We start from the raw sequence: 24,117 nt of genomic DNA, 5'->3' as shown, positions 1-24,117 counted from the left end.
TCAGCCTCAACTTTTATTTTGGTGCTTCTGACCAACATAAGCAAGCATGACCATCAGGGAAAAGATTAGATATTGCCACATAATGACTCCAATATTTGTCTCTGGGTCTGACTCCCTAAAACAATCTGCCAAAACGATGTACGGCAGACCGGTGGGATACATAGCCACAGTTAGGCGTATATTAGTTACCTCATTGTTGTTTGTATCGCAAACAGGTGTTTTTTTCCAAAACCGCTACGTCTTTCGCTCTCCCTCAAAGTTAACGAAAATCCAAAAGCTCCTCCTAGCAGCTTTCAAATTACCCGTTGAAATGGATATTTTTGATCCACAGCTGCTCTGGCATCGTGACCTGGGGGCCGCCTCACGAAAGCCTCATGCACAGCAGACATGTCATTTGTGAAGAGACGCGAGGGCGGAAACCAGTATTGACACAAGTCGGTGAGTGTGATGCAGACACACTACTTGGTGCACAGTGCGCCGTGGACCGAGTTTGTCATCTGACCTTTCACCGGCACTCCGTTTGCAGGAAATTCACCGGGGGCAATGCTTGTCAAACTATGGCTCATGACCCACTTGTGGTTCGCAGAAGCAGACCGGGTCAGTTGGTGAATGAAGACAGAACTAAGGCAAATGCAGTGGGGGTTTTTTTTTTACAGAAGCATGAACTTGCTGACGTTACAAGAGGGAAGGATGATTCTTGAACAACACGTGGAGCCTACTGAGTCATTGAGATTAATTTCTGATAACATTTTTTTAGTGGTCACGAACTGAAACGAACCCCTAGACATAAAACCCTAGACAACTCAAGTCAAAACAGTACACTTTTTCATTTCACAGACACTTTTATCCAAAGCCACCTAAAGGCATCTTGGAGCACCAAATAGTCATCATGTAAGAGTGCTTGTCATAAATAAGGCTAATTAGCTCAAAAAAGACGGCAGTAAATTAAGCATTTTAGAAACACAAACTGTGGTCACTGTGTCCACATTTTCACACCAACATGTCTAATTTACAGTCTCTGCAAGTCACCAGCCTATAGAACCCAGCTCCTGTCGAGTGTTCCTCAAAGTAAACGTTCAGTCACACTGCACAAACAGTGGAAGTGGTGAGAGTAATATGACTGATAGTTGATACTATGAGCTCTGTTTTTATATATATATATATATATATATATATATATATATATATATATATATATATATATATATATATATATAATGTACTGGTTTAATCTAAATCATCTCCCTTTTGATTCTAAGGGAGATGATTTAGATTAAAAAAACAGTGAATAAGTGGGAGAGTAATTGCTTTATAATGAGACTTCCTTCACTGCAAATTCAATGGTATCACACCCTATTTCTTTATCGATGAATGACTATCTTTATCAGTATAGTACTAGATAGATAGATAGATAGATAGATAGATAGATAGATAGATAGATAGATAGATAGATAGATAGATAGATAGATAGATAGATAGATAGATAGATAGATAGATAGATAGATAGATAGATAGATAGATAGATAGATAGATAGATAGATAGATAGATAGATTCTCTAGACTGAAAGTACATGTTGCTGAATAGAGCGCACTTGCTAACTGGCTCACAGCTCTGCTCCACTGCCGTGGCTTCTAAAAAAAAGTTTACCATCATCAAAGTATCTTAAAAGTGCAAATACCAAGTCAAGGAGGGCTGCAGCCTCGCCGATCCAGATGGCATGACTCTTTCTAGAGAGATAGCTCACACTTGCCTCAGCCCTACATTTGAGCAGCGGGACGACAAGGTGCTCCATATTTTTCACATTAGAGATGTGTGGCTGGTCGCACAACGCTGACACACTCTCCCGGCCCCTTGAGCCATCTCTCTCTCTCTCTAAGCCCCTCCCCCTTTCTCTCGTCTACTCACTCTATCCTGTCCACCCATCCACCCCCCATCACTCACTTTGCCCATTGGGCACTGCTGTGTGCGTGGTTGCACGCTGACAACTGCAGAGGAATGATCCAGTGGCACAGGCCTCACAAAATATCTTCTGTTTTATCATCATCATGATGTTGATAGTGTTTCTCGAAAGAAAATTGTCATTAATAACAAAACCTACCATTTGCCTTGGTTACACAGTTCGGAGTGCTTTTGTGGATACTTTGAAATGTAAGAGCTTGATTTTATCTTGCACTGTGAGTTATGTTTCCAATTTAAAAAATTACTTGTAAACATAATTACTGGTAAATGCCACAATAAGTGTGGCTGAGTCATTACAGACCTCTCTCAAATATGTTTTATTCAGGTCTGAATCCCACATCACATAAAAGGATTAACAATCTGACTGAAGACATGACTGATTAACCCCAGCGTCTATCCAGTCACCGACTCAGCTTTATTTGGCCTGCTATTATCTAATGTCATCATTCATTTGCTCGGGATGGGGGTAGATCGATTCAGCACCAAATTGCAATCTTAAGCCGTGACAATTTTAATATTGCAGCATTTCCTCTGAATTGCAACGTTGAAGCACAATGAGCGGATGCCGTGGAGAGGTTTGATGCGGTGATATCTACATCTCTGAATGCGTCACTTGGAGCTGAACTGGAAGTGTGGTCATGTTTTAAGCATTTGTAACACATGGGGGGCTTAAATAAATGCCTTTTGCTGTAAATTTTCTTTGGATTATTGCAGTTTTCACATTTTACAGTAGATAAGAGGGGATGGAGCCTTCAATTTTTTTTAACATTGAATCGCAGTATTCATAGCATCATGATATTTTAAATAATCATAATATTTAGGAGAGCGGCACTGAAATATTGCTGCAGTATTGAATTGGGTGGTACCTGCCGATTCTGGGTCCCATCGTTTATCCACTTGTTACGTTTTGAGGGTTCCAGCTTATTCCAGCCTATTTTGGGTGAAAGGCAGTGAGACACCCTGATATATAGTTGCCAGTCCATCGCTGGGCTAACGTTATAACAATCCCCCATAAAGAAATTCTCTTTTCACTTTACCAACTTCAAAGTGGGGGGTGGGGGGCAGGCCAGGGCCGGCTCCAGAACAGAGGCCCTGGATTTGGAAGTGAGCGTAAAGTGACTTCCACAGGACAGCCGCTCGCACCCCCAGCTCTCCGGTTAAAGCTTGGCCTCTCTAACCTGCGAAGCAAATCTCTTGCCCCCCAGAACGTACATTACAACATTGTTAATGCACAGTATCGCACTGTGCGCAAGCAAACTTTGAGAAGCTCACGCACTTAGTGGCGCACTGCAGGTCACTTTCAGTCCACGTGAGGTAATGCAGAGCTTTCATTACAGTGATATCAGCTGAGACAGATGATCATAATCAGTGTCTTCCTACATCTAGCTAAGGGGCAAATGTGGTCACACACATATAAAGACACACACACACAAACACACGTGCACACACACGCGCACGTCCACACAGTGGATCGCATGCTTGTTATGAATGAATAATGAGGATATTCTTTGCATGACAGAGGCCACTGCTTTGACCTCATTCAAATGAAGCCAAATGTCAGGTCAAGTTTTCCAATCAGGTTCTATTTGGCAACGCCACAGGAGTGTCACATCCAATTAAGCGTGCACACAAGTAAAATTACGTATACACATGTGCTCAACCACACACACTCACGCGCACACACACACACACACTCTAACCATCATTCAGAGTTTACAGAGGTAATGAATAATGCATGGGAGGGCATCTTGTCATTATATCATATTCTCTGTCACAAAGTGGAAGCAGTGGACATCGCTTGGAAACTCTGCATGGCCGAGGCTAAACTGCTTTCAGTCGCCACTCCATCACTTATGTTTCTGCAACAATCCGACTATGTAGGCAATCATTACCTTGAGAGCATCAGCCTCTCTCTCTCTCTCTCTCTCTCTCTCTCTCTCTCTCTCTCTCTCTCTCTCTCTCTCTCACACACACACACACACACACGTAATGAGCACATATAATGAATAATTTACCAGAGGCAGAGACTCCATTTCAAACAGACACACACAAGCAAACACATGTAATGTTCACATTTACACAAACACAGTGTGTCTTGCGTTACGCTTTACAGTAGTAGGAAAAAGAGGAGAGCTGTACCTTTGTTTCTACCTACAGTTATGGGAAGGAGAGGGAGATCCGTGGCGAGGAAAGGAGAGCAAGAGCAGCATCCCGCACAGAAGAGGAGAGCAAAAAGAGATAAGGGATAAGCTATTGTTAGTCTACAGCAGTCCTGCTTGTTGCCGACTGATGTTGCTTTCATGCAAAACGTTGACACTCATGCAAATGGACCAGGAGGAGAGGAAGCATCCCCTACAGGGAGAGACAGAGGTGCATGCAGGGGAGCACCGTCCATGCGCATATTCAGCACACATATGCAAGTGCACATACACACAAACGGGCAGCCACTGCTGAGATTCAGACTAATACATGTACACAATGAATTTCATACAAGGGAGAGGATCCAGTGCAGGCTCGCCTCCCTTAAGTGCTCATCTACTGAAGTCACATGTGGTGTCCCCCTCTTTAAACTCCTCTATACTACACCCTCCTGCCTCTGTTGCTATTCTGGTGTGTGTGTGTGTCATATTTCTTGGTATACAGTTTGTGCTTGGCTTCTGACATGGGCTGCTGGCACATCACCATTCTCTCTCTCTCTCTCTCTCTCTCTCTGACTTTCTCTTTCTTTCTATTTCTTCCTCCCTTCCTTCTCCTTACCTCTCCCACTCAGCATTTTTTAGCGTGTCCTCTGGTCTTCCTTGGCGGTCTTTTGATTGGTCCCATCTCTAACAACAACCTCCACTCTTCAACCCACACCCCTTCATCCCTTACACACCTTACCCACCTGCCTCTTTTTTGCACCCGTTTCCATTTAATATTTCAGCACTCGGCTGCGACTGATATCCAGACTGACTCACAGTTCGCACAACAGTGGGGACTTAGCAACCAGAAGTCAGACATACAAAGGTTACAGGATTAGTTCCCTTAAAATATTTCTGTGCCTATTGAACTTTGAAGTTAGGGAATTATGCTGAGATTTAAAAAAAAAAAGAAGCCAACGAGAGATTGAAGAGATGATGTTGTTTTCTTGTATTTTTACCTTTCTTTCTCTCGTTTCCATAATGCCCCCTTTTTCTTGCATCTTCCTGATTTTTTTTGCCCCCCCTCCACCATTCTGTCCCCCTATGTTTTTTTCTAGCCCACACCCCCACCTCCCCAACCATCACAGTGGAGGTCAGGCAGGACCAGTGGAGTGTGTCACTGTGTGTTAGCTGCAGGATTGAGCCTAGCACACAATTATGTAATACATAGAAACCTGGGGAGAATGAGAGTGAGGACAGAAAGAGGGAGGAGGGGGGAGGGGGGGCAGAGAGAGCGTGAGGACCGAGAAAGGGAAAGAGACAGTGGGAGAGCGAGAGAGAGAGAGAGAGAGAGAGAGAGAGAGAGAGAGAGAGAGAGAGAGAGAGAGAGAGAGAGAGAGAGAGAGAGAGAGAGAGAGAGAGAGAGAGAAGTAGGGGGAGGAGGAAGGGGCGAAATGAGAACATGCCAGGGGAACATTTCACCTCCCTTCTCGACAACAACAGCAGGAGCATCACAACACACAAATGCACACAGACAGGTAGGGGAGGCACACAACATTAAATTACAACCCAAAACCAAGCCAAGCAGAAAGTGGGGAAAAAAAATAAATACATATCTCTATATGTACAGTATATAAATAATAAAAGAAAGACCCAGAGAGAGAGAGGAGAGGAGCATACCTTGCTCTGCCTTCAGGTGTGCAAGGCCTTGAAATGAAAAATTGGGCAAGACAAGAGATAGAAAGAATTTGAGAACACCGGCACGCCAATACTGCAGCTGTATTGTGAATGAGCATGCTTTGCATGATGGCAAAGCATGGCTATCACGCTAGAGACAAAGCTTTCTGTGGTGCATCTGAAAGCTTTCTGTTCAGAATAGACAAAGATCCGGAAATGCCTATAAATACACAGTAGCTCTCTGTGTTATTTATAATGAAATATTATCTAATTGGGTTAATTGTATTTATGCTTCTATATGCTGACTACGTAACCGTACATTTTAATCAGCAGTGCATTATATATATAGAATCAAGTGCTGTTAACACACGCTAGCTGAAACCACGGCTATAGCTCTTCCTCCATGTCAGTTAATCCCTGTCTTGTAAAACTCACCTGGTTTTCTCTGGACTGCTGTGGAGTTTGCAGAGAAAGGGGGGGGGAAGAGGCAGAGATGTCTAGCATTAGGAACACACAACAGTTGATTTTGCATGGGGATCTATCATGCAAAAAAAAAGGACCACACTGCTAAGCATGTAATTCTCATGTAAAGCGGCTAAGAGGTGCCCTTTGACATGCCTGCTTAAAACAAACATTTCTTGATAAACCCTGTGGAGAGAAACACAGAGAGAAATTTCATCTGTCCCCACCCGTTCGGGGGAAACAGATTCACATTAGCGTTATCGTCTGACAAACCACTCTTTCTTTTTCCGAATATTGTTACAGAGACGTAATATTCTGCACCTCGTATCTCACAGGTTGCCTCACATACAGACACAAAGAGAGACATGAAGGCCGTAAATCCACACTTTGGAGGATTTACGGTGTTGTGAGGTTTGTGGATCTTCGGACACACCACAGACCCATATCTCGAACCCCCTGCCAGAGTTTTCTTCAATGCTGACCCAAATCCATGCACCCGCCCCACCCTGATTTGTCACTCGCACAGAGGAATGCTCAAAGTAGATCTCCAGCAGTTCACAGCGTGGTTTTGCAACAAACAATAAACCGCAATCCAAGCCTCATCCCTCAAGGCAAGCATCATCACTGGGATCTGACCCCTCGATGACCCTTGTGCACCCACAAGGGTCATCAAACCTGACAATTTGATTTAGGCCACCTGAATAGAAGCAGTTGTGATGGAGTGAGTCTTGGCTGTTTCTGTAGATACACGTTGAGCCGTGCTGCATTATCCAATATCTTCTCATAGACTCTGCGGAAAGCTGTCCAGAGGTACCGCTTCAGCTTAGTCTCAAACCCGGTGCTGAGCAAGCATCCCGGAATGGATGTAAAGGGATTTCTATAATCAGAGGCCCTCTCGAGCAACAAGTACCTGACGAGAGAAAATTTAAACAAATCTTAATTATGACGGACTCCATTGGACATTTAAAATGCAGGTTCGAATGTGCGATATCAGGTACTAATGTTACTGCAGGCAGTTAAATAGTGCGCTGTGCGCTGATCTCCAGCCAGTCGGCACAGAAGGCGCCGTTTCCCACCGTGTCTGGAGATTTTGTCCCCCCCTCCCTATTTTTACTCCTTGATAGCTTTTTGGTCCTTGTGGTTCTGTGTAGAGCCTCTCAAAATGGCCCCACTGTCATTCTATCACCGTCGCACAGCACTCGCGTTAAATGTAACGAGCTTGACAGGGGCCAGAAATATCCTTCCACTGGAGGAGGTGAAAGAGAGGCAGAGGGAAGCGGCGGAGGAGAGGCTAAAATGTTCTCCCATTGCCTAAAATGGCTGCTACTCCTCCTCCCACATGGGAAGGATGACATTGGCAGAGGAGAGGGAAGGACGAAGGATGGCGGTTGGGGGAAGGGAGATAGTGGCTAACTGATGGACAACGGCGCTGCTCTAGCTCTCCAGAGCCAGTGGATTTGGACCCCTGAATATGTGTGTGTGTGAGAGAGAGAGAGAGAAAGAGAGATTAGGTTTGCATGCATGTGTGAATAATTTTTTTTAGGGGGGGGTGCATGTGTACGTGCTTGAGCTCATTCGTGTACATATGTAAATTGTATGTGCGTATGTGAGTGAGTGAGTGTGTGTGTGTGTGTGTGTGTGTGTGTGTGTGTGTGTGTGTGTGTGTGTGTGTGTGTGTGTGTGTGTGTGTGTGTGTGTGTGTGTGTGTGTGTGAGAAGTGCTCAGTTGCCTGTGCAGATAAAGCCCCTTTCCTTGATGCGACGGCGTCCAGAACAAGCCAATGTGCGATGGAGGACATGTGGTCCAATCGTAATCCCCTGCTCTATTTTACCAGCAGCTTCACCACTCAAATCCAAACATAATTTTCAGCTTGGGCACTAGACACAAATGCCCTCTGCACTAGAATCAGGCAAGTCCCCACACCATTTTTCCTTTTTTCCCCCCTGACCTACTTTTATGGTAAGATTATTGTAACTGTCATTTTTCCATGTCTGTTTATTAATCCCCAAAGCTAAGCCTGAAGGAACCATTTCAGCACTTGCTTAACAGTTTGCTCACCCCAGCCTTCAATTACTAGCCCACCACCAGGTCATAGAATTATTTTATATGCAAGAAAGGGGCATAAACTGCTCATTAAAGACACAGAATGGGAGATTCTAACGGAGGAAATGGGCAATGATTTTACACGTTCCTTAAACAACACAATTTAGCTTCTTAATAAACCTCAACCTTATGCCTATCTTGCTGTAACTGGAAAACCCCGAGGTATTTTAGAGACTTCATAATGTCAGCCCTATTAATTCAATTGAAAAGAACCGGGGCTGTGTGTGTGTGTGTGGGGGGGGGGGTGCAGACAATTCCTTAAAAGACAATGCTGTTTGCACATCCAATAACAGGGGCCAAATGAAATCATTACTGGAGGTGACCTGACAGAAATCAATACTGCTTGGAGTTAATAACAGCACACGGCACCTGGAAAAGGGCGGCAGCAGCAAGTGGCAGATTTGGCTGCCGAAGCTGGCCCGCATGGCGAGCTCGCGTCGAGCGGTGTCTAATTTCGGTTCCGAGCCCTGACACACTTAGTCACACTGATACGTTCTCATCCACATGGGAGCAGCGACTGAACGTGTGTTTTACGGCTAACCGTCTATAGCTCCTAAGCAGTTAGCCAAAAATAGGTGGTTTTAGGTGGCGCTGCAAGCGATGGGGGATACTCATGATTATTGTGGTGCTGTTATAATGATGTTTCAGCAGTTGGTTAGCCCAGCTCTCCAGTGAAAATGGCAAAATAAACAAGAAACACAAACCCAGGAACGGCCAATTCAATAGTGGGGAAATGTGCAGTCTTTCTGCTTTTTATCCCAAGGGTCCATAACAGGCCGTAATTTTGTGACTATTCCCATTCCTCCATTTCTGATCCCATCTGATAATTCTGTCCACTACTCTCTGTTTTTTTTTCACTTCCCAGCTAGAGAGCAAACGGGCTAGCATACAGCATACGGCTGACTAAATGCTCTCCATATCCAGCTCTCTCAGTCACTCAGTCAGCCATCTGCCCATTTTAAAGACTAGCACCAGGGGCTTTCTTGCTCTAAGTGTGTGTGTCTGTGTCTGTTTAATAACTTATATGTATACATAAGTGCAAGCTAAGATATAATTACTCATAGGTTTGACGGACTGCGTTCATCGCCCATTCCCATACAGCATAATGAACCGGGTGCAAAGACAACCACGCTATGTAGTAGCGCACCGCTAACTGGGCTAATGACAAGCAAACACAAGGGGAAAATGCCTTCCCCGTGAGTACGCCACAGAAACCCAGCTCGGGTCTCGTGTGCTGCTGAAACAGTAAGTGCTTTGGCACTTGTGGACATAACAATAAAACTCCCACAGCAGTTTGCCAATGGACGGTTTAAATTTACGGTAGTGTTTGTGCAGGCATTTCCCGGCCAAATTAGCCATCTCTGTTCTCATTATCTCCCTAATTATGGTTTCTTGTCTCTGCGGCGTAATCAACAATCAGCCACATCAGTTAATGGGAAGGCAGAAAGAAGCAGCGCTCGGATCAGCTAGGGAGCTAATATGGCTACACCTCCTGTCTTGCCATGGCCTGCGGATGGAGCAAGACGGGGAGGAGAGAAAGTGTGTGTGTGTGTGTTTCTGAAGGGTGCTGTAGTCCAAAGGCTGTTCTCCTGGGGTAAACTGGGGGTAAAATCCGAGAATGGTGAACTTGCTCTTTGCTCTTCTTTTGCCCTGGGGCGGTGATATGGCCGTCTCTTTCTTTCTGTCCCAGCTGTCTGGGTAAATCACAACCAACCTCTTACAACCTGAGTTGTTTTAACACAAGGATGTCATGGCTCCCCCTGTCAGCTTGCAGGAGTCTCTCAGACGAATAGGCCTACTCCATAGGACTGTTAGACAGACGCAGTGAGCAAATGGGATAAAGCGAAAAGGGGGGCAAGTCCAGTCCGTCTGCTTGACTGCTCCGCAACCAGCACATTGCGTGCTGTCCTGAACAATGCCACAGGCTAGCGCTTGGGCTTTATGCTTTATTTGAGCGGCAAATAATGGACATCTTATGAAACCATGTACAGTGACCGCAGCCCATTCAATATTCCACTGAAACCGGAAGATGCTTCTTCACTCAAACTGTTAGCTATTATGGCAAAAAAAATTAAAGCCCTTGCAAAATTGCATTAGAAACAACCTCACACAATCAGTGCTGGAGTATTCAGTGAGCATTCCCTTTTCTTTTCTTTTGTTTTCTTTTCTTTCTTTTTTTTTTTTTACAAAATGGAGTCATCCCTCTGCCATGTCAGTCTGGTTTACACAGGCAGGAATTGGGTCAGCAGTAGAGGAAAGTCGACATGGGTCTGTTCACACACAGTCACCCTTTAAAACCCATACACATTAGGAAATAAGAGTCCGGGAAGGAAGATCACTGTCGGAATGTATTCTCTGTCTCATTTGTCTAAATATAGAGAAAATCAAATTATTTCCTCATATGAGCGATGCAGCACCCTTAAAGGGAAACAAACACAATTTTTAACACCATATTTCTCTATATATAGCCTATCTGTTGTAGGAGTAAAACTGCATTAGCAGACATTATGCTGAGCAGTCTTCCGTGTGTCTCTGAAATGCCGCCAAAATCACTCGCGGGCAATCCATCAATCTGAAACTTACTCCCCGGATTGCCAATAGGCCGCTTTGTATCAGAAAATGTGAATATCAGCACTAATTACAGCTGTACTATAAGAAAATATGAATAACAATGCTGCAGACAGCTGTATAATGTCGTGTTGTTATCCGCATTTTCTTGTGCAATGCAGCTTATCAGCAAACCAGGCGCTAAGTTTTCACATTCATGGATTGTCCACCAGTGAGGTCAGCGGCGGACCCATTTTCAAGTGTTATGCCTACCATATATATATATATATATATATATATATATATATATATATATATATATATATATGTGTGTGTGTGTGTGTGTGTGTGTGTGTGTGTGTGTGTGTGTGTGTGTATGTACATGTGTGTGTGTATGTACATGTGTGTGTATATATATATATATATATATATATATATATGTATATATATGTATATGTATGTATATATGTATATATGTATATATGTGTGTGTATGTGTGTGTATATATATATATATATATATATATGTGTGTGTGTGTGTGTGTGTGTGTGTATGTATGTATATATGTATATGTGTATGTATGTATGGAGATAATGTTGAAAATTGTGATTATTGTAAGGAACATTATTCCCTGCTGTAGCTGAATGTAATCTCTAGGCTATCTGCAGTGGTGTGTGTTTACTAAGTTCTGACAGTTTTAAAATGAACAAACCTCGACCAGCATAGGATAACTGTTACATAGTTAGCTATTTGGATATAGGCCAGTGATGAACACTGTCAAAGTTATTTCATAGGATATTGAAAAGCTGATGGATCTTAGACACAGAAGGAAAAACAGATCAAGTTGTCTCTCATTCCAGCATCGTGTACCTTCGGGTCCCTGTGCCACATTGCTGGTGCTGAACAAATTTGACGGGGGAAAGAGAATTGAATGTTGTAATGTCAGTTTTATCAGCCGGCGCTGTATCCTGCGCACTAGTTCCCTGTGAAAAGTAATGACTGTGAAGGGAGCGGTCACCTCCAATTCCACTCCCACATGAAACATGAAGTGTTTCTATAAGAATCTCTGAAAGAGCCTCTACCCACACAGAAATATGTTAGTTCACTGTCCCATGCAAATTGCATTGAAATTTAGAGACATATAGGGATATAGCTACTTTTCCCTACCAGCATGCATATAAAGTACCCTGTTGTGACTAAATTGAAATTGGAATTTCACAGATCAAGTTTGGACTGGCACAAATCATGTTAGGGCTAGCAGGAATAGTAACATGCCTATGTAGATTACTTTAAATCTGTTCAATGTGATTCTGCCAGGCAGTCTGTATGGAGATTTATGGTGGAAAGATAAACATTGTCTGGCTATTTCACAGCAAATACTAAGAGATTATCTCAACAATTTCTTCCCAATGTAAACTGCTAAGACAACACTGTGGGGGAGGAACAAAGCTCTACCTTGAGGCAAACAAGTGAAACCAGAGCTAATTTTAATTCTAAGTTTGCATCGAAATCCCTCTGAATATTTTACAGGTACTTTAATCAATATTTGAGACTTGACACAGAAACCACTTGAGTCAGGTCCTTACCTTCTGTGCAGTATCGACCTACATATCCAGTTTTGGAACAGTCACAATAAGGTTCTCCATCCGCCAGTGAGCAGGTCCCTCCATTTTCACACGGGCTCTCTGTGCAAAGGCCAATCATCTCTAAACGAACCATTTGACTATCAACGAGTGTGGGCAGCTTGGTCCCATAACTCAGATTGGTGATAATTCCCCTGAATGGCAGTAACTCACGGACAGAGGGCAGGGTGATGGCTGAAGTGCGGATATCCCCCGGGAGCCCTCCGAGGAATAGGTCACTAACAATCTTCATGAACTGTCGCTGGGGCCGCACCTCATCCGCCTTGCTCTGGCCATCCAGGGCCAAAGCCGTGCGTAGGTTGTGCCTGCTGATACTGGCAAAGTGCCAGTGGCTGTCATTGACCATTTTGCCGGAGGTGATGCTGGTTTCGGCGCAATCGATGCTGAAGCGCAGCTGCAGTTTACCTCCTGACACAGTGAGGAGCAGGAAGTCACAAAATCCGCCATCGTCGAAATAGAGGAGCAGGCCCTCAGATGCCGATGTCTTGAACTGGAAAGTCAGATCACTTCGGGTGCTGGCGTCCCAGCGCAGGTAGCGAGCCCACTGGCCTTCTGAGCCAGTAAACTCCATGCCCACACTCAGGCCCAGCATGGTACTGAGCAGAAAGACAACATGCCCTACTTGGCTGGAGGGATTCATGGTAGCAAATATCAGGGCGTATGGTGCAGGGTTAGAAATGGGGATAGATCCTCAAAGTGATGATAGCATCTGATTATATCTGCGCCCCAAAATTTAGTGGTTGAAAATTATATTCCATTTAGATAACTTCTAATTCTAGCCGAGAATGCAGGTGTAGTGATGATAACGGACCGAATCTATCTTTTTTTTCCCTGGCAAGTCTAAGCCGGAGTTATATGGAAAAATATCCAATGTTCTCCTAAATGGATACAGGTGTGAGTACTGAGATAAACCTGATCCTTGGTGTTTTGTCAGCGATTCACAACTGCATCTCATTTCCTTTTGAGGCGACCTCCTGGATTGAAGCACACTGCCTCCATCATTGGTCCAGCGCTACATTCATGTCCCATGGTTTGATCTCCAGATTCAGATGCACCTCTGGTAGAGCTGCAAACAACAGAAATACCATTAATCATTAGAATTATTAGATATGATTCAGTTTGTCTGGCTTTCTGCAGGAACTGTCGACAGACTGAAATATATTTCCAGTCACTACACAAACCATTTGAATGCAACCGTAGAAACAATAACAGGTGTCATGAGCACGGGGTTACTTGTAGAGTTGATCACTTCCTGGTGTGTCCATAAAATAACCTTAAGTAACCGATATTAAAATCCATGAAAGGATTATGAGCAATTTAATGTGAGTGGCCATGTCCTCCTAATTATCCATTTTATATGAATTACAGCTTAATAATTATCTAAAACTTATAAAGCATATCACTGGGCATCCGATTTTAGAGCAGTGGTGATGCACCACCAAAAATATGTGGCGCTCGTACTAGCAGTGCTACTCCTACTCCTACTTATATTAATGATGATTATATTAATATTAATAAAGATAGCTGTATGTTTGCTGGCAAGTCTTTGATTTTGCGCCGTGTGTAAATCCAGTGAGGTGAATTAGAACATGTGTTTCGCTCCAAACATTGGCCCGCTATCTCCAAGGGCCTGCTGGAATCCTGATGAATATGACTAATAACATGCTGCTACTTTGCCTCTATTTTGCATGTCTTTGGGGGATTACAATCATAAACAGCTATTCAGAGAGATGTTACGATGGTGCCACTTCATATCAGGATCCCATTACCACTAACAATTTTTTTTTTATCTCAGTGAGTGCATGGCTAAAAAAAAATGTTTCCCCCCGTCAACAAAACCCAGATGACGCAGTGAATGAGTAAGATGATGTTTTTGGTATGGAATAATAAGCAGCCTCGTCCATCTTTTACTAAACCTGAATTAATTCGGCTGTGTTTGAATTTGCAGAACAGGCTTGTAGGTGACTCACATGGGGAAACGTGTGTGTGTGTGTGTGTGTGTGTGTGTGTGTGTGTGTGTGTGTGTGTGTGTGTGTGTGTGTGTGTGTGTGTGTACTCTCCCAGCCCCCTGTCCTTGCAGTGGGCTGCCCACCAGACAATGGCTTTGTCCAATCAAGACGGAGGCAGAGCACCATGCAATACAATAGGCCTTTTACCGACCTGTCCTTAATAGTTAATCTTGCTGCAGCAGGCTAGCTATTGAGTTCATGTAACTGATACCTATGGTAATGCACTATTTGTGTGTGTGTGTGTGTGTGTGTGTGTGTGTGTGTGTGTGTGTGTGTGTGTGTGTGTGTGTGTGTGTGTGTGTGTGTGTGACCACTCCGTGTTGCCTGGTCAGATTATGTGTTTGTCTCAGGGGTGACTCTGTGAGACAGCGGTTGAGAGGTTAAAAAAGGTTTTGCGCAGTCAAAATAACCCTGAACACAGTCATGTCAATCCAGCCCCTTAGCCTGAGGAAGCCTCTGCTTTGAGCTGATAAGGGACAATAAGGTCTATTTGTATATCCTTTCAATGAGACACAGGCTGGTCAACCCATGAAACCTGAGATCCAGTCTTCTATGAAAATCGCCCATGGCCTTTATTCAATTAAGATGACTTATTGTGTGCACTGCCTAACTGAGGTGTCAGGTGCCTCCCTGACTCATTAATATGATAAGGGATTCTTACAATGAAACAAGCTGTTGCTCAGTTAATTACAGCATCTTTGCCGATTACTCCCACTTAAACATCACAAATTCCCAGTGAAGAAGAAAAAACAAATATATTAATTTAATTATATTTGCGTCAAAACAGAGATGGGGAAAAGCAACTGGTCTAAGAAATTTGATCCATTGAAACTAACAATGCCCTCTATTTGGTTACATGACTTAATGGGCCTTACATGCATTGCCTTATCAGATGTCTCTTTGTCCCTACAACAGCTAGTGTCAATACTGTCAACCTGCATTAGGTCTGTTTGTATTCAGATGAGGCTAAGCGAAAGCCTGGTCATTTTGTGTTTTATCAATGTTCTTCAACAAGTGGAAAGGTACCCAGTATGCTAAAAGTGATAGCAGTGTTAGCGTTCCGGATTGCAATCAATAGGTAGGCTATAACGTGGAGCTGAGTGCAATATAGTGTGATGGTAATGCAAGTTGCAGGCCTAACTACGATTGCTAAAATAAAATGACCTGCTGTTGCACTTAGCTATTGATGCACAAACATCTTCTGTAAAAAGTGGCCTGTTAAGTAAAATAACAGACAGCCCTATGACGAGGTAAGCTATGCAGCAAGACACATTCACATACATAGGTTGTCCTAGCCTTTCAGCAGTATAGTCCTGAAGGAGTTATAGCCCTGTTATGCCGGAATAAGCACATATTTCCGGAATATTACATGCTGAATAATTGAATAGCGGATGGTATGAGATGACCTGCACGCGATACCATATATTCACCGACTGGCGATGAATGATGCATCCAGCTTCCGATGCTGCAGATTTATTGATTTATTGTCATAATATGGCCCACATCTCCCACCGGATACCCCTCTACAACCCGCTGTGCCCCCCTGTCAATCACAAACTCCTGCCGGCAGGAATGATTTAGTGCATCAGTCAGGAAAAAAAAAACACTCCAGTCTCCATACACTCATCTCGGCCCCGGGGGCTCAAACGCAGCCTTTACGCAGACTTGGATCGTTTAGGCCTAATATTATATTAAAGTAACCTCCGTTTTAGTCAACAACGACGTTAAAACGCAGAACCAAACACAAAGCCTCCGTGTGGACTAAACAGACTGTCGGATATATATGAATTAGTCCCACGCCAGCATCCCTCACTGAGCTCAGTGCAGAACTCCAGATGCTGTCTCACCTGAAACATCTGCTGGAGCCATCACAGGTACAGGCGCACGGCGCGCGGAGATCAGTCGAATCGATTTTAGCACGACGATTTACATATTAAAAAAACAAAACAAAAAGACGACAGCCAATCAATGAGGAATTAACCGATTAACGAATTGAACATGTTTTCCCTCCGCTTCTCGCACGGTGGCAGTCTGGGCCGAAGACAGCGTCGCTCAGCGGCTCATTTATCGGTACTTTCACAGACGTCTGAGCGAATTTTTCACCAGCAAAGAAGACGAGAACAACTGATGATCGTCGCTGCCATGTTTCTACTTTACCGTTTTAACTCGCCGGCTTTTCCCACCCCCGGAAATTCACCAGGAGGTCCGACGGACGCGTTTTCGCGATCTCATAAAGTTTCAGCCTCCACGCTCTCGTTACCCCCTAAAAGAAGAAGAAGAAGAAGAAGAGAAAAAAAATCGACCGCCGTCAATTCGAGGTTTCCAACCCACGTCTTGAACCGCCGTACTGTTGCTGCTTCCCTGCTCCTTCGTAGGGGGAACATGAACTACCCAAATGAGTCTATGGCGTTTTCGCGGGGTGGTGAGCGCGCGGGGGGGGGGGGGTCGCGCATCCCAAACTCACCAATTTCAGAGCAACACAAAAAAAACAACAAACCTCACAAAAACTTCCCCAACCCACTCACGGCACGGATCTCTATCTATCTATCTATCTATCTATCTATCTATCTATCTATCTATCTATCTATCTATCTATCTATCTATCTATCTATCTATCTATCTATCTATCTATCTATCTATCTATCTATCTATCTATCTATCTATCTATCTATCTGTCTGTCTGTCTGTCTGTCTGTCTGTCTGCCTGTTCTATCGCAGCTGTGTGAATAAATAACTCAACATCTTTACGCAAGTCTGCACTTACCTTTACGTCGCAGGAAGACGATTTGGGGATAGAAATGTCTATGGTGAAGTGATAATAAGGATCCCAAAGAAAATTCCGTCCAGAAAAAGAAAAGAAAAAAAACCCAACAACAACAAAAAAAACAAAACGTTTTTCTTTCCCCTCACCGGTTATAGTCGACTGTATAGCCTTAAGACAGAATGATCAGATGCTGATGCTGGAGAGTCGAGATGCTGAGGAGGTTATCATCACCATCACCATCGTCATCATTATTATTATTATTATTATTCAAAGTGAAGTACGGCGGACGGAAAGGCAGCGCTCCTCGTCTGGTGCCCGTGAACGCGCATCTCTCTGCTCGGCTCACTCAGCGCAACTGACGGGCCAGTACCGGATTCTCCCACACTAGATGCTCCGGCCCGCCCTCCACTTAGAGAGAGAGAGGGGAGAGAGAAACCCATCATCATCAGTACTAATTCAAGGTCTTAGCCGGCACGGGCGACTATAGTGTGTGTGTGTGTGTGTGGGGGGGGTTGCACATTGTAATAGAACATGATACCACGCGCAGAAAATCGCCTATATGATTCATTTGGTCATGCCTGGTGATTGTGCGCGGGGCTATAGGGGGGGGGGGCTCTACCGGATTTGGTGTAATCTAAAAGAGAGAAAACAAAACACAGCCAGAGGACACTGAAAAGTGAAAACGTGACTTGTGTTGTTGCGCTATTCAGTACACGTTACCCGTTGAATTGGGCGGAGAGCGCCGGGGCTGCATGCAAATGTCAGGGTGCTGTCCGAGGCGCGCGACTCAACTCAGGCGTAAGGGGGGCAGGCGGCCTGCACGGCGCGCGGAGCCGCACGGGCTCAGCCAAATAAAGCGCTTCTCCAAACCTTCTCCTGCCCTGCCAGTAGCCACGGTACCGACGGTATCGAACCTTCTCTGACTGGAATATTCTCTTGTGAATTAAACCAGTCCTCTTTTCTTTTTCTGTCCCCCGGGCAATCCTTGAATTTAGGTTGAAAAATGATCTTCTTTGTAAAAAAAAAAAAAACCACCGAATGATCTCAAAACAGAAAAAAAAGATGCAGTTTGGACGTTTTTGTGAGTATTGTGGTCAAAAAAGTCAAATCATTCATTCATATGTTGCAAACACATGTTTGTGTTTTTTGTTTGTTTGTCTAATGAGTTAAATTAGACAAGACAATGTGATCATTTCCAGGTTGCACACACACACATCACACTGCCCATCCAAAGAGTCGACGTTAAAGCTACAGTAACCCTGTGTGGCGACACGCATGAAGTTGGTCTTCGGGGCTGCTTGACATGAAAAGATCAACAGTTCACTCCAATGACAGATAGAGGGGAGGTTCTGGCTGAGGAGGCATGGCTTGCTGCATGGCCATGAACCACAGAACACTGTATTACCAGCCCACACAAACCTACACAACAAAATGTGATATCATTCGCTCGCTCGCTCTCTCTCTCTCTCTCTCTCTCTCTCTCTCTCTCTCTCTCTCTCTCTCTCTCTCTCTCTCTCTCTCTGTCTGTCTCTCCACACACACACACCGTGTTATTTCAAACACACATAAATCACCAAAAGAGAGATTAATGCCTCAGGCTCCCTCAGCTGGTATCTCTTTCTCTAACACAAATAACAGGTCTGCCATCCTCCCTTTCTTACCACCAGTAGAGGCGGACCCAAATGCAGTCCCAGACTATGGAGTTAAAGTAATGTGAAATGGGATTTGTTGTAGGAATAAAGGGGAATGAGGATGGCGGGCAAGGTAGACGGTAGAGAGGCGATGGCGGAACTGGACCGAGCTGGACCGAGCTGGAAGGTGGATGGCGAAGCTGAGCCGAGGCAAAGCCCCCTGAGGCAAATGTGTAATTTGTGATAATGGGCTGTACAAATAAAACTGACTTGACTGAGCAGGACAGACGGAAGAGGAAGTGAGCATGGCTGGCGGAGGGTAAGCGAGCGGGCAGACAGACAGGCAGACAGGCAGACAGGCAGAGGACTGGGAGGTGGTGATCCTGGAAGCACAAGGAGATGCGGTAAATGCGGGTAATGCGAGCAACACCAGGAACAACTGTGAATATACAACTGAAGAGCAGCCGAGAACGAGGGAGGCGGCATGGCTCAGGAGGTAGAGCGGGTTGTCTGGTAATCGGAAGGTCGCTGGTTCGATACCCGACTCCTCCAGAGAGCGTGTCGAAGTGTCCCTGAGCAAGACACTGGACCCCTAATTGCTCCTGATGAGGAGGTTGGTGCCTTGCATAGAACCCTCGGCCATCAGTGTATTGTAGCGAATTCGGGGGGCAGTCTGGGAGACCGTCGCCACAGCCGGGACGCGAACCCGTATCTCCCACTCCGCAAGCGACAACGTTAACCAGTCGACTAAAGGGTCCGATCCGTTTGTCAAGGACCAACGTGTCTACTTTTCATGCACGTTACACCACTACCCCCCCCCCCCTTCGGGAAGCGCGTCAGCATATCAGCTCCCTCACGCCTCCGATGACCTCACGGTCTCGCCATCCCACTTCTGACACCAATGTAGCGAATTCGGGGGGCAGTCTGGGAGACCGTCGCCACGGCCGGGACGCGAACCCGTATCTCCCACTCCGCAAGCGACAACGTTAACCAGTCGACTAAAGGGTCCGACCCGTTTGTCAAGGACCAACGTGTCTACTTATCCATGCACGTTACACTATGAATGGGAGGCACACACTGTAAAGCGCTTTGAGTGGTCGGTAGACTATAAAAGCACTGTATGAATGCCCTCCATTTAACATTTATTTAGACTACCACTGTAGATGAAACAACGATCTGGCGACGAGTGGACGGAGAACCGGATGAGCTGATGGAGGGCAGGTGTGAAGGCTGGGCGGGTTAAGGTGAATGAACCTCAATCAAGAGGGAGCCGGAGAGGGCCAAGGAAGGAAGCCACGCCCACACACGCCCCCCCCCCCCACACACACACACAGGGGAACACAGGGGGAAAGGAAAACACATGGAAACAACTGGAGGCCCGGCCGGGGCTTTAACTCACACTGCACAGCAAATTAAATCAGCTTTATTCCTCTGACAATGTCTTCAAACCGAATCTGACATGAGCCTCTGGTGTACTTTGATAACTCCCCTCAGCTATAATGATAATAACGAGTTACCATGTAAAAACACATTTCTAACTTCAAAGGCGCTGTAATATTTATCCTGTACAGTTTATAATGTAAAGATTTTGATGGATCATACAAGCGTATCCTGATGGGGGGGGGAAAGAGGTGGCTTGTGGCCACGCTAAGTCCTGCTGTAGGGGGGCTGAGCGCAGCAGCTGTGCCCTCGGTGGCAGTGACATGTGACTGCATTCCATGAGCCAAGAAGCGACAGGTTGTCCCAGGCAATTCAGCAGGGATATCTGAGTTGTGACATGTCCCCCCCCCCTCCTCCTCCTCCTTTGTCTCCACTTTCCCCTCTATCTCTCAATGGCTCCTTTTCACTCCATCTCCTGCCGTTTATTCTTACACCCAACACTGCCACATGTGTTTTCCTCATTTCTCCCTCTCTCTCTCCGTCACTTTTTTCCACCCTCGTGTCTCTCCAACTCCCTCTGTCGTGTGCTTTAAAATCTCTTTTTCTTGTTCCTTAAAGACCTAACAAGAAATGGCCAACGTCCCTGTGCAATCACAGATTTCCCGCTCGGCAAAACTACTGACGGAAGAATATCTTCGCAGTCTAGCAGCCTTGCTTGTGTGAGCTTAGATTGGCTATCAATGACAACAACCTGACTCAAATGTAGCTGCCTTACACACACACACACACACACACACACACACACACACACACACACACGCACGCACACTCATTCATAAAGAAACCCAGGACGCAGCATTCCCAAGGCTTTTGGTGTCCGGTGCTTCTGCTAGATCAGTTGCCTCGTGTTTAGAGTTTCCGCCTTGACACTGGGAGGCTCGAGTTTGATCCCTAGCGGACTCCTCTCTGCATGGTACTCAATGTTAAAAGAGACGGATTGGGGGTAAGCTCCTGCCGTTGACTGAGGTCCCCCTCCCCCCCCGCTGCAAGGGTCTGTACTTGTATGCCTAAGCTCCTTCGCAACACAGATACAGCTCCGAGCCTACGAGGCACCAGCCCGAGGCCCAGCCCAGCTTACTGACGTAGCCCAGAGATAGACGACACTCTGCCACCAGAGTATGTCAGCATGCTCACTTTGCAGACTGCCTATATCCATTATCTCTGCCTTCTGTGTCCATACTACTACTTTTCTACTACTACTTCCTCTAGACAGCATGAGGTGTGTGTGTGTGTGTGTGTGTGTGTGTGTGTGTGCGTGTGTGTGTGCGTGTTGTGTGTGTGTGTGTGTGTGTGTGTGTGTGTGTGTGTGTGTGTGTGTGTGTGTGTGTGTGTGTGTGTGTGTGTGTGTGTGTGTGTACAAGCATGTAAGGGTCCATTCCTAATGCAGCGCCAGACAATAAATTGCAATAATCCTGCTTCCAGTGGTCGCTTCCTGCCCCTGTCCAGGAAATGTCAAATCGTGCTCTATCACGGTTTGCCATCTCCAAAGCGAGAGTCACCTATCGACACACATACGGGTCGACACACACATGCACGTGTGCACAAGTATACCCCTCACCCCCCCCCCCCCCCGCCTCCCCACCCTGTGTCACCGACTGATCCTAGTTGTGCTTACTTCACCCAAACCCCAGCTGCCTGTCGGACGTACTGCCTGGCCAGCCTCTGATGAAGCCGTTAGCGGGTCAAAGTGATTACACTATCAAGGACATCTATTAGAATCCAATTTGGCCAGGTTGGGTCCATAAACAGGCCCAGCTATCCCCCTAATGGATGTTCATTTATCTCCAGTTGTTTGAGAGCAGTTGCGTGCAAGGTCTGCAGCTTTGGGTGCTAAGCAGGATGGATGTGGTATTTAGATCAATAGGGCCAACTTATGGGGGAAAACGTGATGGAATATAGATGATAAGAGGGTGATATTTCATCGTAAATGTCAGCGTAATGTAGTCATCAACGCCCGGAGCAGGGCTCTGTACATGCACGGGGTACAGTATGTATAGGGCCATATATATAAATATACAGTTACTTAGGGGAATGGGACATGCGCCTCCTCTACCTCCACTTCTCATACTGGTGAGAGTCAATTTGAATAATGAGGAGAAGCATCTGTCGGGCTTCATTATCTTGGCACACCGACCATAGTCCTGACATGTACGTCTGAAAGAGGAGAGAGAGAGAGAGAGAGAGAGAGAGAGAGAGAGAGAGAGAGAGAGAGAGAGAGAGAGAGAGAGAGAGAGAGAGAGAGAGAGAGAGAGAGAGAGAGAGAGAGAGAGAGTCAGAGACAGAGACAGAGACAGAGACAGAGAGAGAGACAGAGCACACCAGGAGCTTACTGCACTGCAGGGTACCTGTTCATTTTCTTTCGTTCTTTCTTTCTTTTTTTTAGCTGCATTCCTCAGAGTGAATAGACAGTTGTCAGAGAGTGTGCCGCCGTAGTACCGTTGCATTAATCAGCAGCCTCGCCATGTCCGAGCAAGTGAGCTGCTCTGACATGAGAGCCCTCTCTTCCACAGGGCCAGGAATGTAACATGTGCCATGTGACGGGACATGAAATGTGTCGTAGGCCATTTGGTGGAAGCTCCCACCCAAAAACACCACAGAGTACTGTGAACAATTATATTTTTAATATGGATGGTCCCAGTGGTAATCAAATCCTGGCTAGCAGCATTAGTGCTGCGCTCCACTCATTAAGCTGCATAGGGGCCACTCATTAAAGAGTAACACCACCCCCAGTACTAGCTCTGCTCCACCCCGTTCTCATCTTCCATAAAAAGGCTTGGGAGAGGGGTAGGCTGAGATCACACCATCTCTCTGTTCTGTTCCTTTTTTCCATGTGTGGGGTTAGTATTTGGAAAAAATACATAGAAACTAACTGGGACTGTGCACCTATGGCAGCGTTCAACCAGCAGGGACAAAATGTTGGCAGATTTACTGCAGGAAATGCAGATGTCTTACTCTGACAGGAAGGCTTTTTAGAGTAAATCTGTCGTTGGAAAATTTTCCATTTCTCTTTTATCACTTTTATTTTACTTGTTTTAATCATACACTTTCTTTTATCGGGTTCAATGTTTGATGTTTATTTATGTTCTTGTGATCGTTATCCTGACTGTTTTGCCTTGTTCTGTAAAGCAGATCAGGTCTTATGCTTTATGTTTTTATTATATTTTTTTTTTATCTTGACTGTGTGTACTATTTTATCTTGTATTGTAAATCACCTTGTAACATGGTTTTGAAATGTGCTGTATAAATAACGTTTATTACTATTATTATTATTATTATTATCATCATGTTTGTGCAGAAATGTTGAGATTTTATTCAGAACTGATGTCTATCAATGAAATAAAACCATATATTTCAAATTTTCACTCAAAAAGTGTATTTAAGAGCCTCTAGGTAGCGTAGTAGTCTATTCCGTTGTCTACCAACACAGGGCTCGCCGGGTCGAAACCGGTGTGTTACCTCTGGCTTGAATGGGTGTCCCTACAGATGCAATTGGCTGTGTCTGTGAGTGGGGAGCCAGATGTGGGTATGTGTCCTGGTTGCTGCACTAGCGCCTCCTCTGGTCGGTTGGGGGACTTGTTCAGGGGTGAGAGGGAATCGGGGGAATAGCATGATCCTCCAATGTGCTACATCTGCCTGGTGAAACTCCTCAATGTCTGGTGAAAAGAAGTGGCTGGCGACCCCACATGTATGGGGGGAGGCATGTGGTAGCCTGCAGCCCTTCCCGAATCGGCATAGGGGGTGGAGCAGCGACTGAGACGGCT

The 24,117-nt window shown here is 45.3% G+C and overlaps 1 protein-coding gene across 1 annotated transcript in view; it reads right to left on the bottom strand.

Annotated features, from left to right (window-relative positions):
- LOC130125441 (neurexin-3b-like) overlaps positions 1-17,506 on the bottom strand; it is a 412,131-nt gene extending 394,625 nt beyond the window's left edge. Inside the window, exons 1-2 of the mRNA XM_056295020.1 lie at positions 17,286-17,506; positions 12,456-13,578 (exon numbers count right to left, since the gene is read on the bottom strand). Of these exons, the coding sequence (XP_056150995.1) occupies positions 12,456-13,152 (697 nt within the window). The 5' untranslated portion in view covers positions 13,153-13,578; positions 17,286-17,506. The remainder of the gene's footprint in view (positions 1-12,455; positions 13,579-17,285) is intronic.
- Positions 17,507-24,117: the final 6,611 nt, after the last annotated feature.

Source organism: Lampris incognitus, chromosome 15, assembly GCF_029633865.1.
Source record: "Lampris incognitus isolate fLamInc1 chromosome 15, fLamInc1.hap2, whole genome shotgun sequence".
NCBI classification, from domain to species: Eukaryota; Metazoa; Chordata; class Actinopteri; order Lampriformes; family Lampridae; genus Lampris; species Lampris incognitus.
The sequence above is the reverse complement of the archived record's forward strand: the minus strand, read 5'-3'. Positions and strand labels throughout refer to the sequence as shown.